Here is a 12,864-nt window from a genome sequence, read left to right on the forward strand (position 1 = left end):
GATTACTCAATTTCTTGAGATTCTGCTCCCTTTCCTTTCAGGACAATATGCTTTTCTGGCTCTTGTCAGGTGTCTTCTTTCTTTATCCTCTTTAAATCTTTATATGCTTTGATGTTTCCTCTGCTCCTATTCCTTTCTTTCTCTAGCCAAATGTTACCATCCTTTGCCAACAAACATTTATATGGTGGTGATTCTCAAACCAGTCAGCAGGGAGACAGCTGTTATTAAACGCAAACAAACTTTGTGCCGGGAATTGTGCTCGTTGCTGGGGAGAGAGCCCGAGAAGACACACCAACCTGAATTCTTGCTGGTGTGTTTGTCTCTCCTGGGGTGCTCTGTACTCTGCTCCACCTGTGCTGACCCACGTCTCATCATCACTGTTTATCTGAGCAATTGCAATAGTCCCCATCACTGCACCCACCGTCAGGCTCGCTATCCAGATTACCATCCCCATGGACCATCTTTTTTAAAGTGAGTACCTGATCAGATACTTATCTTTTGGGAAAAATCACTGTTACCCCCTTGCCTATGCCAAGTCCATGAAATTCCTGAACTTAAACTATGACCCAAATAATATGATTCAAATCGACCTCCTGGCATCCTCTCCTAAACACCATGACCTTTCATGATTTGTTCCTTTGAACCTGTTGGGCCCCTGGCAAGAAAGCCTTACATCCTTTCTCCCTCTGTAACACCTATTCATTCTTAAAGTCTGAGTCTGACTATTACCTACCTGACTAGTGCTTTTTCCAATTTCCCAAGACAAAGGGGGACATGTATTTCTCTTGATTCACACAGTGTTCTATACAGATCTCTGTCTTTATCCTTATAGTTTACACCACACTTGAACGTTTGGATAGTCTTTGATTTCCTCAAGGACGATGTTATTCATCGTCATTCCCTGTTTCTTATAGAATAATGCCTGACACACTGTAAGTGCTTGGCATATATCTGTCCCTCAAAAATACTAGAATGCTTCTAACCACAGAAAGTTTTTTGTTGTTGTTGTTGTTGTTATTCGGGCAAAATTGCCATGCACGAAATTGTTAGTGAAATAGTTTTTATTCAAGAGCTCAGCTTAGGTCTCCAGCTTCATCTCTAGCTATTCATTGCTTTGTACTTTATGCCTCAGGGACACCATGTGCTTGCAGCTACCTGCACACATCATTTGGTTTCATCCCTCTGTGCTTCTGCTGGCCATTGCCTCTGCCTACAGCATCCTTCACTGTGCCAGATGCCCTCATCATCTGCCCAATGCCCAGGCATCCTTCAACACGTGCTTCGGACTTCAATGCCCCTGAGGGTTTCACAGCACACAAGAGGAAGCTAGATGCCTCTCCTCTCTGTTCCCAGGACATTTATTGCGTAATTCTCTCAGTATACATTGATTCTGTGTGTGTGTGTCTCTCTCTCTTCCCAACCAGTACTTGCAAATATGTTAACTTGCTTGATTGTGGTATCTCAAGAACTTACCAATAGTACTTGACGTATAATATACAATGAATAAGTGTTTATCGATGAGGGTGGAACTAAATCTCCAAAACGGCTCCACTCATACAAGAATCCACATTTGGCTCAGAGGAATATTGGGTTATTACAACCACTCCATCTTGGACTGTAAAGGAGAGAAAGACTATACCTGTTAGGTACAGGAGAGGCAGAACTGTGGTTCCCAGACTTTTCCTAGTTACGCTATATTTAGACAGAGTTAAGGAACTTGTTAACTTCTCCTTTTAATATGAATAAAACTTCACAATCAAATTCAACAGGGAGAAAGGTGATCATTTTAATGGAATTCCAATAGGTAGTATAATTTTAAAATAAAATAGCCTAACTTAGGCATAGGTATTAGAAAGAGACACAAGCTACAAAAAGAACAAAAAGAAAGAATACACAAATAGGTTTTTTTAAAGATTTCTTTATTTTAGAGAGACAGAGAGAGAGAGAGAGAGAGGCCAGAAAGGCAGAGGGAGAAGAAGAGAGAGAGAATATCAAGCAGACTCCCATGGAGCACAGAGCCCAGCTTGGGCCTTGATCCCAGGATGCTAAGATCATGACCTGAGCTGAAACCAAGAGTCAGACGCTTAACTGACAGAGTCATCCAGGCGCCCCACACAAATGGTTTTTAATGCATTGGAAATAAATGGCTTCATTTTCCTCAATTTCTGCCCTTTTCTTATCTCAACCATTTTTCAAATTCATACACCTAAGCTATATATTTTGCAAGAGAACTTAAAATTAATGAGAAATTTTAAACTGTTTTAATCAAAATAACCAAAGTGGTTTTTTTTTTTTTAAGTTTTCATTTAAATTCTAGTTAGTTAACATATAATGTAAAATTGGTTTCAGGAGTAGAATTTAGTGATTCATCACTTACATACACCACCCAGTGCTCATCACAAGCGCCCTCCTTAATGCCCATCACGATTTAGTCCATCTTCCTGCCCACCTACCCTCCATCAACCCTCAGTTTGTTCTCTATATTTAAGACTCTTATGGCTTGCCTTCCTCTCTTTTTTTTCCCTTCCCCTGTTCATCTGTTGTTTCTTAAATTCCACATGAGTGAAATCATATGGTATTTGTCTCTCTCTGACTTACTGTGCTTAGCATCATATGCTCTAGCTCCATCCACATTGTTGCAAATGGCAAGATTTCATTTTTTTGATGGCTGAGTAATATTCCATTGCATGTATATACCACCTCTTCTTTATCCATTCATCAGTTGACAAGACACTTGGGCTCTTTCCATAGTTTGGCTATTGTTGATAATGCTGCTATAAACATTGGGGTGCATGTGCCCCTCTGAATCAGTATTATTGTATTCTTTGGGTAAATACCTGGTAGTGCAATTATGGTTGTAGGGAAGTTCTATTTTAAACTTTTTTTTTAAAGATTTATTTATTTATGGGGGGGGCAGAGGGAGAAGGAGAGAGAAACCCAAGTAGACTTTGTGCTGAGCCTGGAGCCCGACGCAGGGCTTGATCTCATGACCCTGAGATCATGACCTGAGCCCAAACCAAGAGTTGGACACTTAACTGACTGGGTCACCCAGGTAGGTGTCCCTCTATTTTTAACTTTTTGAGGAAACTTCATACCATTTTCCAGAGTGGCTGCACAAGTTTGCATTTCTACCAATAGTGTAAGAGGGTTTCCCTTTCTCCACATCTTTGCCAACATCTGTTGTTTCCTGTGTTATTATTTTTAGCCATTCTGACTATCTCATCATGGTTTTGATTTGTATTTCCCTAAAGATGAGTGATGTTGAGCTTCTTTTCATGTGTCTGTTAGCCATCTGTATGTCTTCTTTGGAAAGATGTCTATTCATGTCTTCTGTCCATTTCTTAATTGGATTATTTATTTTTTGGGGTGTTGAGTTTGAGAGGTTCCTTTTTTTTTTTTTTTTTTGGAAAAAGAGAGAGAGAGAGCAGGGGTGGGAGGGCCAGAAGGAGAGGGAGAGAATCCCAAGCAAACTCCTTGCTGAGTACGGAGACTGACATGGAGCTGGATCCCACTAGTCTGAGATCATGACCTAAGCTGAAATCAAGAGTTAGACACCCAACGGACTGAGCTATCCAGGCGCCCTGAGTTTGATAGGTTCTTTATAAACTTTGGATAATAACCCTTTATCATTATGTCATTTGCAAATATCTTCTCCCATTCCACAGGTTGCCTTTTAGTTTTGTTGATTGTTTCCTTCGCTGTGCAAAAACTTTTTATCTTGATGAAGTCCCAATAGTTCATTTTAGCTCTGGAGACATGTCTAGTGAGAAGTTGCTACCACTGGGTTCAAAGAGGTTACTGCCTATGTTCTTTTCTAGGATTTTGATGATTTCCTGCCTCACATTTAGGTCTTTCATCTATTTTGAACTTATTTTTGTATATGGTGTAACAGAGTGGTTCGGTTTTACTCTTTTGCATGTAGCTGTCAAGTTTTCCCAACACCATTTGTTGAAGAAACTGTCTTTTTTCCACTGGATATTCTTTCCTGCTTTGTCAAAGATTAGTTGGCCATAGAGTTGAGGGTCCATTTCTGGGGTCTCTATTCTGTTCCATTGATCTATGTGTCTGTTTTTGTGTCAGTACCATACTGTCTTGATGACTACAACTTTGTAATACAGCTTGAAGTTCAGAATTGTGATGCCTCCAGCTTTGCTCTTCTTTTTCAAGATTTGCTATTTGGGGTCTTTTGTGGTTCCATACAAATTTTAGGATAATTTGTTCTAGCTCTGTGAAAAATGCTGGTGGCATTTTGCTAGGGATTGCATTAAATGTAGATTGCTTTGGGTAGTACCAAAATGGTTTAACTAAAATGGGACTGTCTCTCTTAATTGTCTAAACCCATCTGTAGTATCTGGCATACTATTCCTGAGGGGAAATGTTCTTTTCTTCTTCTGACACCAGGACTTTCTTATAATATTGTGATTTCCAGAGCTTATCACAGCACCTACACCTTGGTAAAATTCATATATTTTCAATGAATTATACTAATAAGCTATTTTCATTGTTATGGCTCCTAGTACTTGTATTTTGTTCCTATTTTTATCATGAAATTATTTATTTATCGACTGCAAAGTACTTTCTAAATATAATGTCCACACCACCATCATAAAAGCAGCAAGCATGTGTTATTTATGCTGACTTTGAAGTTGTAAACATAGAAGCATTACTGATAATTTCAAAAGGCTTACCTATTCTTCCTAACACTGTAAATTACTGCAGTAACCTACACTGAATAATCATCAATTACAGAAGAAAATACACTAACCACAGAAGAACTATAAAAAGGTTTCATTCACCTAAGACCTTTCAGTGGTCCTTTTCATTTCTGGATGACTCCAAAGAAGTTAACTCCAATTAAAAGATCACCATAAAAGGCACAAGACAAATGAGTCAGGTGATAGCTACAACAGGTGGTCTGACTTTACATCTTAAATTCTTTCTCCAAAGTAAACAGCTAAATAGAATACCATTTCTCTTGTAAATTATATCCATGGCAAATTCTTCAGAATGGTTTTCCATTGTGATCAGAGAATGCTCTCAATGGATGGATTTCACAGACTTCATTTCATCAAATTTGATGCTAAATTTTTTGAACCTTATAGTCCATTAACCACATTTATTGAAAATTGACTCTGTTTATTGCATTGTTAATGCAAAGCTGTTTACTCAGGTGGATGAACCAGCTAAGAGGCTCTTCATGCAAAAACGACAGTCTGTGTAGTAGACATGGCAGGTGTCTACGGATGAAAATATTCTTGTCTTCCTAAAGACTAAAAGCCAGACTTTCCTTTCAAAGTCATGATCCACAAGAAAGGAGGATTTTAGGTTAATGGCTGGATGAATAGGTGGACAGATAGATACATAGACAGAAAGACAGAAAAAAAGATCCATGACAGTCTTTGGCAATAGTGCAAGTTCTCTGGATCTCAGCTCTACTATCTACCCAACTGCCTGGAATGAGTCATTGAAATGACTTGCATAGTTGATGTAGTTGTATTGACATAATTTACAGTGTTTACCCATAGAAGTCAATTTTATCAAAGCAGAAAGATAGGAAAATCATGTCTTCTTTTTTTAAACGGCATCAAGACGGGGCAGTGCAGACACGAGGTCATTTCTACATTTGCCCTCATGATAAACAGTTGAAGCTTGGTCTAAGTAGACAACCTGTTAACACCTCTTTATGCAGGCCTCTGTCTGTGTGCTTCACAGTGTTTGACAAGCTGCCATCCATGTTCCCAGGCACGAATGGGTATATATAAGGGAATGGGAGTGGTGTTTTAATAAAGGGACAAAGCTAAAGAATAGTCTAGATTCTTTCTCTCCAAGTGACCACATTATCAAAATTTGCTTTTATCTTCATTTGAGAGCTTTGCCTTCCATGCCTACCTGATATTATTCAGCACAGTATGGGGCATGGAAAGTGAATGGTTAACAAGTCACAGACAGCAGTAAATCTGATTAACTCATGAGGACAGCTCGGGGACTTGATCATATCTGCGCAGATGAAGAGAATCAGAGAGGAACGATGGCAAAGTCTTTCCCCACTTGAATATTTTTCATTAAAATGGTTTTAAATCCACTCCCGACCGCACACATAGCCCAGAGCTTAAGAAACAGTATGTTATCAATAACTTTAGAAACCCCTGTATATCTCTCCTTTATAAAATCTCCAAACCTAACTCCCAAAGGTAATGACCATCTGATGTTTGTGTTTACAATTTAAAATTTTTTTCTCACCTATATTTTTATTCTTAAATACTGCATTGCTTCATTTTACATTATTTGAATTTTATATATATTGTCTGTATGCTTGGTGATTTTTTTTTCTCTCAAAATGAGGTTTCTGTGATTCATCTACAAGTGTGGCTATAGTTCACTTATTTTCAATGCCCCATAGGATTTCAGGGTGTAAAGAGCTCATGATGTACGCAGATGGGACGTCTGTGATCTTTTTACTTTTCATGTTATTGCAAACAGTGCTGCTATTAACATTCTTTCACATATCTACCTATACATACATGTACATGCCTCCCTGGTCCACTCCAGGGGTAGAACAGCAGCTTTAGGATAAGTACTTGTTCAATGGTAGGAGTTATTTTCCAATTGCTATCCAAAGTGAGCATGTCCACTTATCCTTCCACCAATAAAGGATGCAAGTTACCAAATCTTATTTTGTCAACACTTGGTGCTCGGAAAAATATAGCCATTCAAAGAGAAAATGAATCCTGGCTAATTGACCACAGATACTCACTCCAAATCATTTAATACTTCTAAGAACCAGATCTCCAGTTACAGTTACTTAAAATTAAGTAGCTCCATTCAGTGCCTAGAAGAAGACAAGACTTTTATCTATAATGTGGCAAACATAAATTTAAAGAAATAATTGTGTCGATACCTACAAAGTATTCCTCCATTTTTCTGGTAAAGGAAATTCCCTATGATATCATGTCAAAACATTTGCGTCAAATGGCTGTGTTTTGCCAAAGAGATAAATTTTTCAGTCAAAACAATTAATTAGAAGCTATTAATGACATCTTCCCCAAGATTTAAGAAGCCACTGAAAGAGAAAAGAGAAACTGAAAGAAAAAAAGTATTCTCCAAACTAAGATGCAGGAGATAACCTAGTTTGTTGATCTCCAGTTGGGAATTCTGCCTTGAATTCCTTCCCTCTTCTGCAATCATTTCACCAACTCTAAATTACTCAAGTAATGGACCACAGGGAGGTTTCAGATTTAGGAAGGGCTTATACCTCCAACACCATTCTTGCTTTTCCTTTTTATATATTTAGCCCTGTAATATTTTATTCTTACTACAAAAAAATACTTTGGGTGCTGAAAATTATCAGCACACTAATAATCCTAGTAGATCTATTTCTGGTTTAGTCAGCTATAGACCATCTGGTAATCGTTAGGTGAGAAAGTTCATTGATAAAAATGCTTAACTCCCTGAGTCATAAAGTATTTTAGAAAAAAAAAATGCTCAGCATCTTTTAAACCACATATCTCTATCTGTATCTCTCTCTCTTTCTGTTTATCTTTCTACTAGAAGGTGGTGCCCAGATGTCAGCATGGGATTTATGATTTGTGTAGATTAGGGCTCTTGAAACTCAGGCCAGACAAGCCAATATCTGCACAGAACAGTCAACATTCCAACAGTCAACATTCCATGATTCCATACCACAAACGACATCACAGACCCACAGCAGTTGCTCAGCAAATGAATGTTGACCCTGCAGGGATCAGGAGAAGCATGATCTCAGTGTTCCTCCTCATCATGTTTGGAAAAAAAATGAAAAGTCATACCCCATTGGTGGATGCTCCATGATGTCAACCTTCATGCCAGAAAGACTAGTAGATTTGATTTTGATCTACAAGGACCTCCCACTGAACAGTCAGGGAATGATTAAAAGGGAGGTGCCAGTTCTGGGCAGTTGTTAATGCCACCTTCTGAGAATCGGCAGCAGCTTCCCCTGAGGCTTTTTAAATACTTTGCTAGAAAACACTCTTATCGCACCAGCACATCCCCAGGCCAAAATATAGACTTCTAAACATTATTCACACTCAGCCAGAATCCAAGTAAACAATCAAGGATGTTGCATACATCAATCAGTTCCTGGTTTGAATTTCTTACCTTGTGTTGTTTTAAAAGCTGGTTGTGTGTTTCATTCTTCAACAAAAGCAAAGACTTCAATATGAAGGCACTGTAACTAAAGCTACTTTTTTTTTTTAACAAAAAAGCTATCTGTTCAAGAATATATGGGATACATATTTATTTTTTGTACTTCTCTATATTTTACAGATTTTTCCCAGATGATCACATTTCCTCCTGCTATTCCACCTGGTTCATCCCTTATTAATCCACTTTTGGGGCTCTAGTTCCTTTGGTATCTAGAATATTGTTGATTTTCAATTTAAAAAAAAACATTGATTTTTACATCAGAATAATATGTCCTTTATCCTATTAAGTCCCATGTGATTACCTTTTTAGAGCCTTCTTGAAAATAGTCTTTCCATATGCTCACATAAACTGGGTAGGAACAGGTAATTTAAAAATGGATTGCTATGAAATTTATAAATAGTGCCATGGAGAAACATTTTTTAAGGGTATACACAGTTTTTATGCAAGATGTAAATACTGAGGACATCAAAGTGGAGCAAAAAGAAACATGGTAGGACGGTACCAATAGTTTTGAGAAATATGTGGCTCTTTGTCACAGCCCTGCAATAAGAAAGTAGTTTTTGTCATTAATCTTTGTACAAATATGACCTTTTTAGGCGACATAATACCAGATTCCTGTTAGCTATTGTTTTTACTTTACCTCTTAGAGTAAACCATCTTTCAGTTTATTTGTTGGGTTAACCTCATAAATGGGCAAGCCCAATTCATAAGAACAGTTGAATGTCAAGGAAGAATTTAAACACAAGGCAAATATCCTATACACAGGAAACAGTCTATGTTTAAAGCAAGCAGTGGAGAAAGACCCCTTGCATTAAAGGTTTAGAGACATCCTCAAGGAAAGGCATGATGTGTATTAGCGATTTATCCTGCTTTTAGGCCCAATGCAATACATGGCATTGAATTACAAAGCTAATGGATAACAAAAGGAATTCTCAGCCAGAATCTATACTTTGTATTCCTTATTCCTCCCTAATCCAGTTCTACAGGTGTTAGGCAAAGGGATCTTCCTCCACTACTAAGGAATTTGGCCACTTTCACAAGAGTGATAAAGAAGAAGAAATGGGGGGAGCTGGTGTCCTGAACAGCAGCTTGTCTCTACTTGCAGACCTCAGGAAGACTATCGCCTTGTGACTTCCTCAAGGATTATAACCTCCGGATGGACTGTTTCATGACTATTTATCGTTCTGAAAACTCTGATCACAAGTGCCAAGTGGTCATGGTTACAAAACACCTGTTTCCGCACCATTCCTGATAAAAGCTTCTCTGCTATATCGCTGATAAATATTGACATTATGTTCCAAACATGGAATGGATTGAAATCTTGTCTCTCTCACACAAAGTAAGAAAAAAAAAACCAGAATTAAACCTTGACATTTTATCTGATTTCTCTAAGAGCAAGGACTGCTGTAAGGGAGAACTTTTACCTTGTTTTTTTTTTTTTTTAAACAGTTGTTTAAAAACAGAGCAAAAGAGGAAGGCCAATTAGAAAGACAGCAGATTTTCAATTACCTTGGAAACTCGGTTTGCAACTTCTCTGCCCACAGTTAGCCCCTGGACAAAAGTCCGGGCAGCAATGAAGGCGCGGGTGACCTGAATTTTCAGTTTCCGGGGTACATCTCCAAAGGGCTTCAGCTGGTCTGTGTATTTGCTCACACATTCCAGGTAGTCCTCGCTGAAGTGATACTGTGGGTTTATCAGCTGGAACATACGTTCCAGGAGCCGAGCCCAGAAGTCATTGAGCATCTCCTCCAGATTTACATTGCCCCCGGTATAATATCTTTTCAGCTCCGTGAAAAGGTCCTGGAACACTTCTGAATTCTGCATGTACAGCATTCCGTAGGTCCGTACAAACATATCATTCAGTGACTTTTCTGCATTCTCCAGGAGCTCTCGGAAAAATTCTGCAAAGAAAACAAGAACACGGTCATAAACTGGTAAGATCTAGAATGCCCAATGCATCTACTTAACTTAGAAACAATGGTTTCTAAAGGTCCTTTTCATACAAAAATATATCCTGTGATTAAGTATCAATGAACCGGTGATAATATTTTACGTAAGTTTTGCCCTACATCTATGATCTTCCATGAGTCAAAGAAAACAACACCACATGATTTCCACTTGAAAGAGCATTCGTTAACTTTAGGAGTATACCATTTACTACTCCTCCAAAGTAGCTGGGTTCTTCTTTCATTTATTGTTAAATTTTAGGAAATCTTAATTTGATATAAACTCAAATCAAAATATGTTGCAAAGTATTGTCATTAACATAATAACTAATGCATACTGATAAAAACTTTTGCTCCAGCCTGTTTACAAATCTGTTCTAACATTAAATTCTATTAAATTGCTGTTATTTGGAATAGTTCATAAATGGGATATTTAAATTAGTGCAATATTTTGGACTCTGTAGTTGCTATATATAGCAATCAATTATCAGTGTTAAGAGACTCATAATGCAATTAAATTCACTTAATACCAAAGCTCTAATGAACGTAATTTAGCTTGCCATAATGAATCAGAAAGTTATGAAGTACTTTGCATTATCATTATAAATATAAACTATCATTTTATAGAATTTGAATAAAACATAGGGCCTTCTGCCTAAGAAGTTCTAACTGAAAAAGAGTACACCAAGAACTCTGCTATCCTGCAGCAGAACTTGAATATTAGTGGACTCACTTATAGGATGCAAGAAATTGGAAATTAATGTCACTGGGTACTGTTAGCCTCTTTGGGCCTCATATGAGGACATTCTTCAAGACCTACTTCATGTATGTAAGGACACCTATCCATTTGCACAGATGAGCCTCAGGAGAGTAAGCTCAAGTCTTATCCCATTTGGAGAATGTAATTTGGGGTAGAGAAAAGGCTAAGAAGAGATAATGTGTCCGAGTTTATAAATCCAGGTTCCCAACATCAGAGGGATCCTTTTTTACCTGTCATAATTCTCTTTGCTCTCTGATACCATGTCCCCTCTCAGCTAATGCAAGGACAAAGCAAGGCCAGGACACCTCAAGGAATCCCAGTAGGAATACAAACAAAAACAAGCAAACAAACAAATAGTATCTTTTTTTCTGGAACTCTGGGGGGTTTGCTCCTGAGACACAGAAGGAAAGAAGACATGAATCTCTCTACAGATTCCTTGGAAGCCACACCTCACTTCTGCTTTATCAGAAGACCTTGATTTAGCCACTTCAATTCTGAATAATATAACATTGAACCACTGTTGCAATCGTTAGATGGTGCCTGTACAATAATAAGGATTATTTTATAGTTGTTTTTAAATGAAACAAACCAAAGCATCAAACCTTAAAAAGGACTCTATTCACATGTTTACCTTTTTACTATGAAAGAATATACTTTCCTAAATATAGGACTTCTGTTGCTATAGTGGCAGTAAAAAGTGAGGGATTTCCTAAGTCATGGTTTATAAACCCTGTGTGATCTTGTTCAAGCGACAAAATATTTCTTATCTTAAATTTTCTCAAATGTAAAATCAGGATAAATGTTATTAAACCTCCCTAATCTTCAAGGACTCAGTAAGGAAAATCGGCATTGATGCAAATAGAGTAAATTTTTCAAAGTTTTCAAAGGATCAATTAATCAAAATATTTCTGTATGCTTGATGTCTATGTTATATAGGATTTTATGCAATCAAGAACATTTCAGAATTTTTCAGAAATATTAGTTACCTAGTCTGTCCTAAAATGGAAATGATATTAAATGATCAATATTAATACTAAAGTATAAAAATGCCATATTAAAACCTTTCATTCTTGAAACCAAAAATGGAAATAGCTTGGCCTTGTTCATAGAGGAGCAGGGTGAAAGGTGTTATAGATTGTGAACGAAACTAAAAAAGAATGGAAAAATCACTGAATTGAAAAATACTAATATAATGAGACTGGAAAGTGGATTCTAATCATGAGCTCAGGACAGCCTATTCATTTATCTTCTTTTTGAGGTCAATTATTTTGTTGGACTCAGGAATTAAAGCCTAATTTATTGAATACAGAGTACTGCCTTCAGCAATGAATAGTTAGTAATCAATAGTGTGGTCTGGATTTTCAAAGAGCTTAAAAAAAAAGTAAAAAAAAAAATCTTCTCATTCTCACTGCTCTGCAAAGACTGGGGGTATAAATGCTTCTCTATGAGGATGAAATTTTTATTTTTTATTTTTTGCTTTTACTGAAAGTAACATTCCTTAGGCTCTTCCCCTCCTGATACAGGGAACATGAAATATTAGACTTATGCCTGCTTTGAGGCTGAATGGTTAAAAACAAACTGCTCACTTATTGTGCCTTGTGGTTTGCTTCTGTATGCCTAAATTAGTATTCAGAACTGAATAATGAAACCAAGTTCTCATCTTTCAATAAATAGGGCTTAAGAAACTTTTCATTAGATTCTAAGCTTAAATTCTGTCTAAGGGTATGTCATTGTCTCCAAAGTTTGCTATTAGCTTCACTGGTCCTCAAAAGTCAAGTTATTATTCCTTGTTCAAAATCATTATATGGTTTAGTGATCTCACAGTCAAAGTTAATATTTGGTATTGAAAGATGCTAATGTATCAGGCAATTATGACAAATGTTGCTACCTTAAGGTACATTGATCTTAGATCTTATGAAAGATGGGGATCCAAGGTACTGAGGCAAAACTAATGTCCTCCAAAAATAAGTACTCTCA

At 37.3% G+C, this 12,864-nt stretch overlaps 1 protein-coding gene across 1 annotated transcript in view; it reads right to left on the reverse strand.

The window, feature by feature from the left end:
- Positions 1 to 12,864, reverse strand: part of GPC6 (glypican 6) — a 1,077,716-nt gene that overhangs the window by 527,789 nt on the left and 537,063 nt on the right. Inside the window, exon 3 of the mRNA XM_027590888.2 lies at positions 9,691 to 10,082. Within this exon, the coding sequence (XP_027446689.1) occupies positions 9,691 to 10,082 (392 nt within the window). The remainder of the gene's footprint in view (positions 1 to 9,690; positions 10,083 to 12,864) is intronic.

Source organism: Zalophus californianus, chromosome 3 (assembly GCF_009762305.2).
Source record: "Zalophus californianus isolate mZalCal1 chromosome 3, mZalCal1.pri.v2, whole genome shotgun sequence".
Lineage (NCBI taxonomy): Eukaryota > Metazoa > Chordata > Mammalia > Carnivora > Otariidae > Zalophus > Zalophus californianus.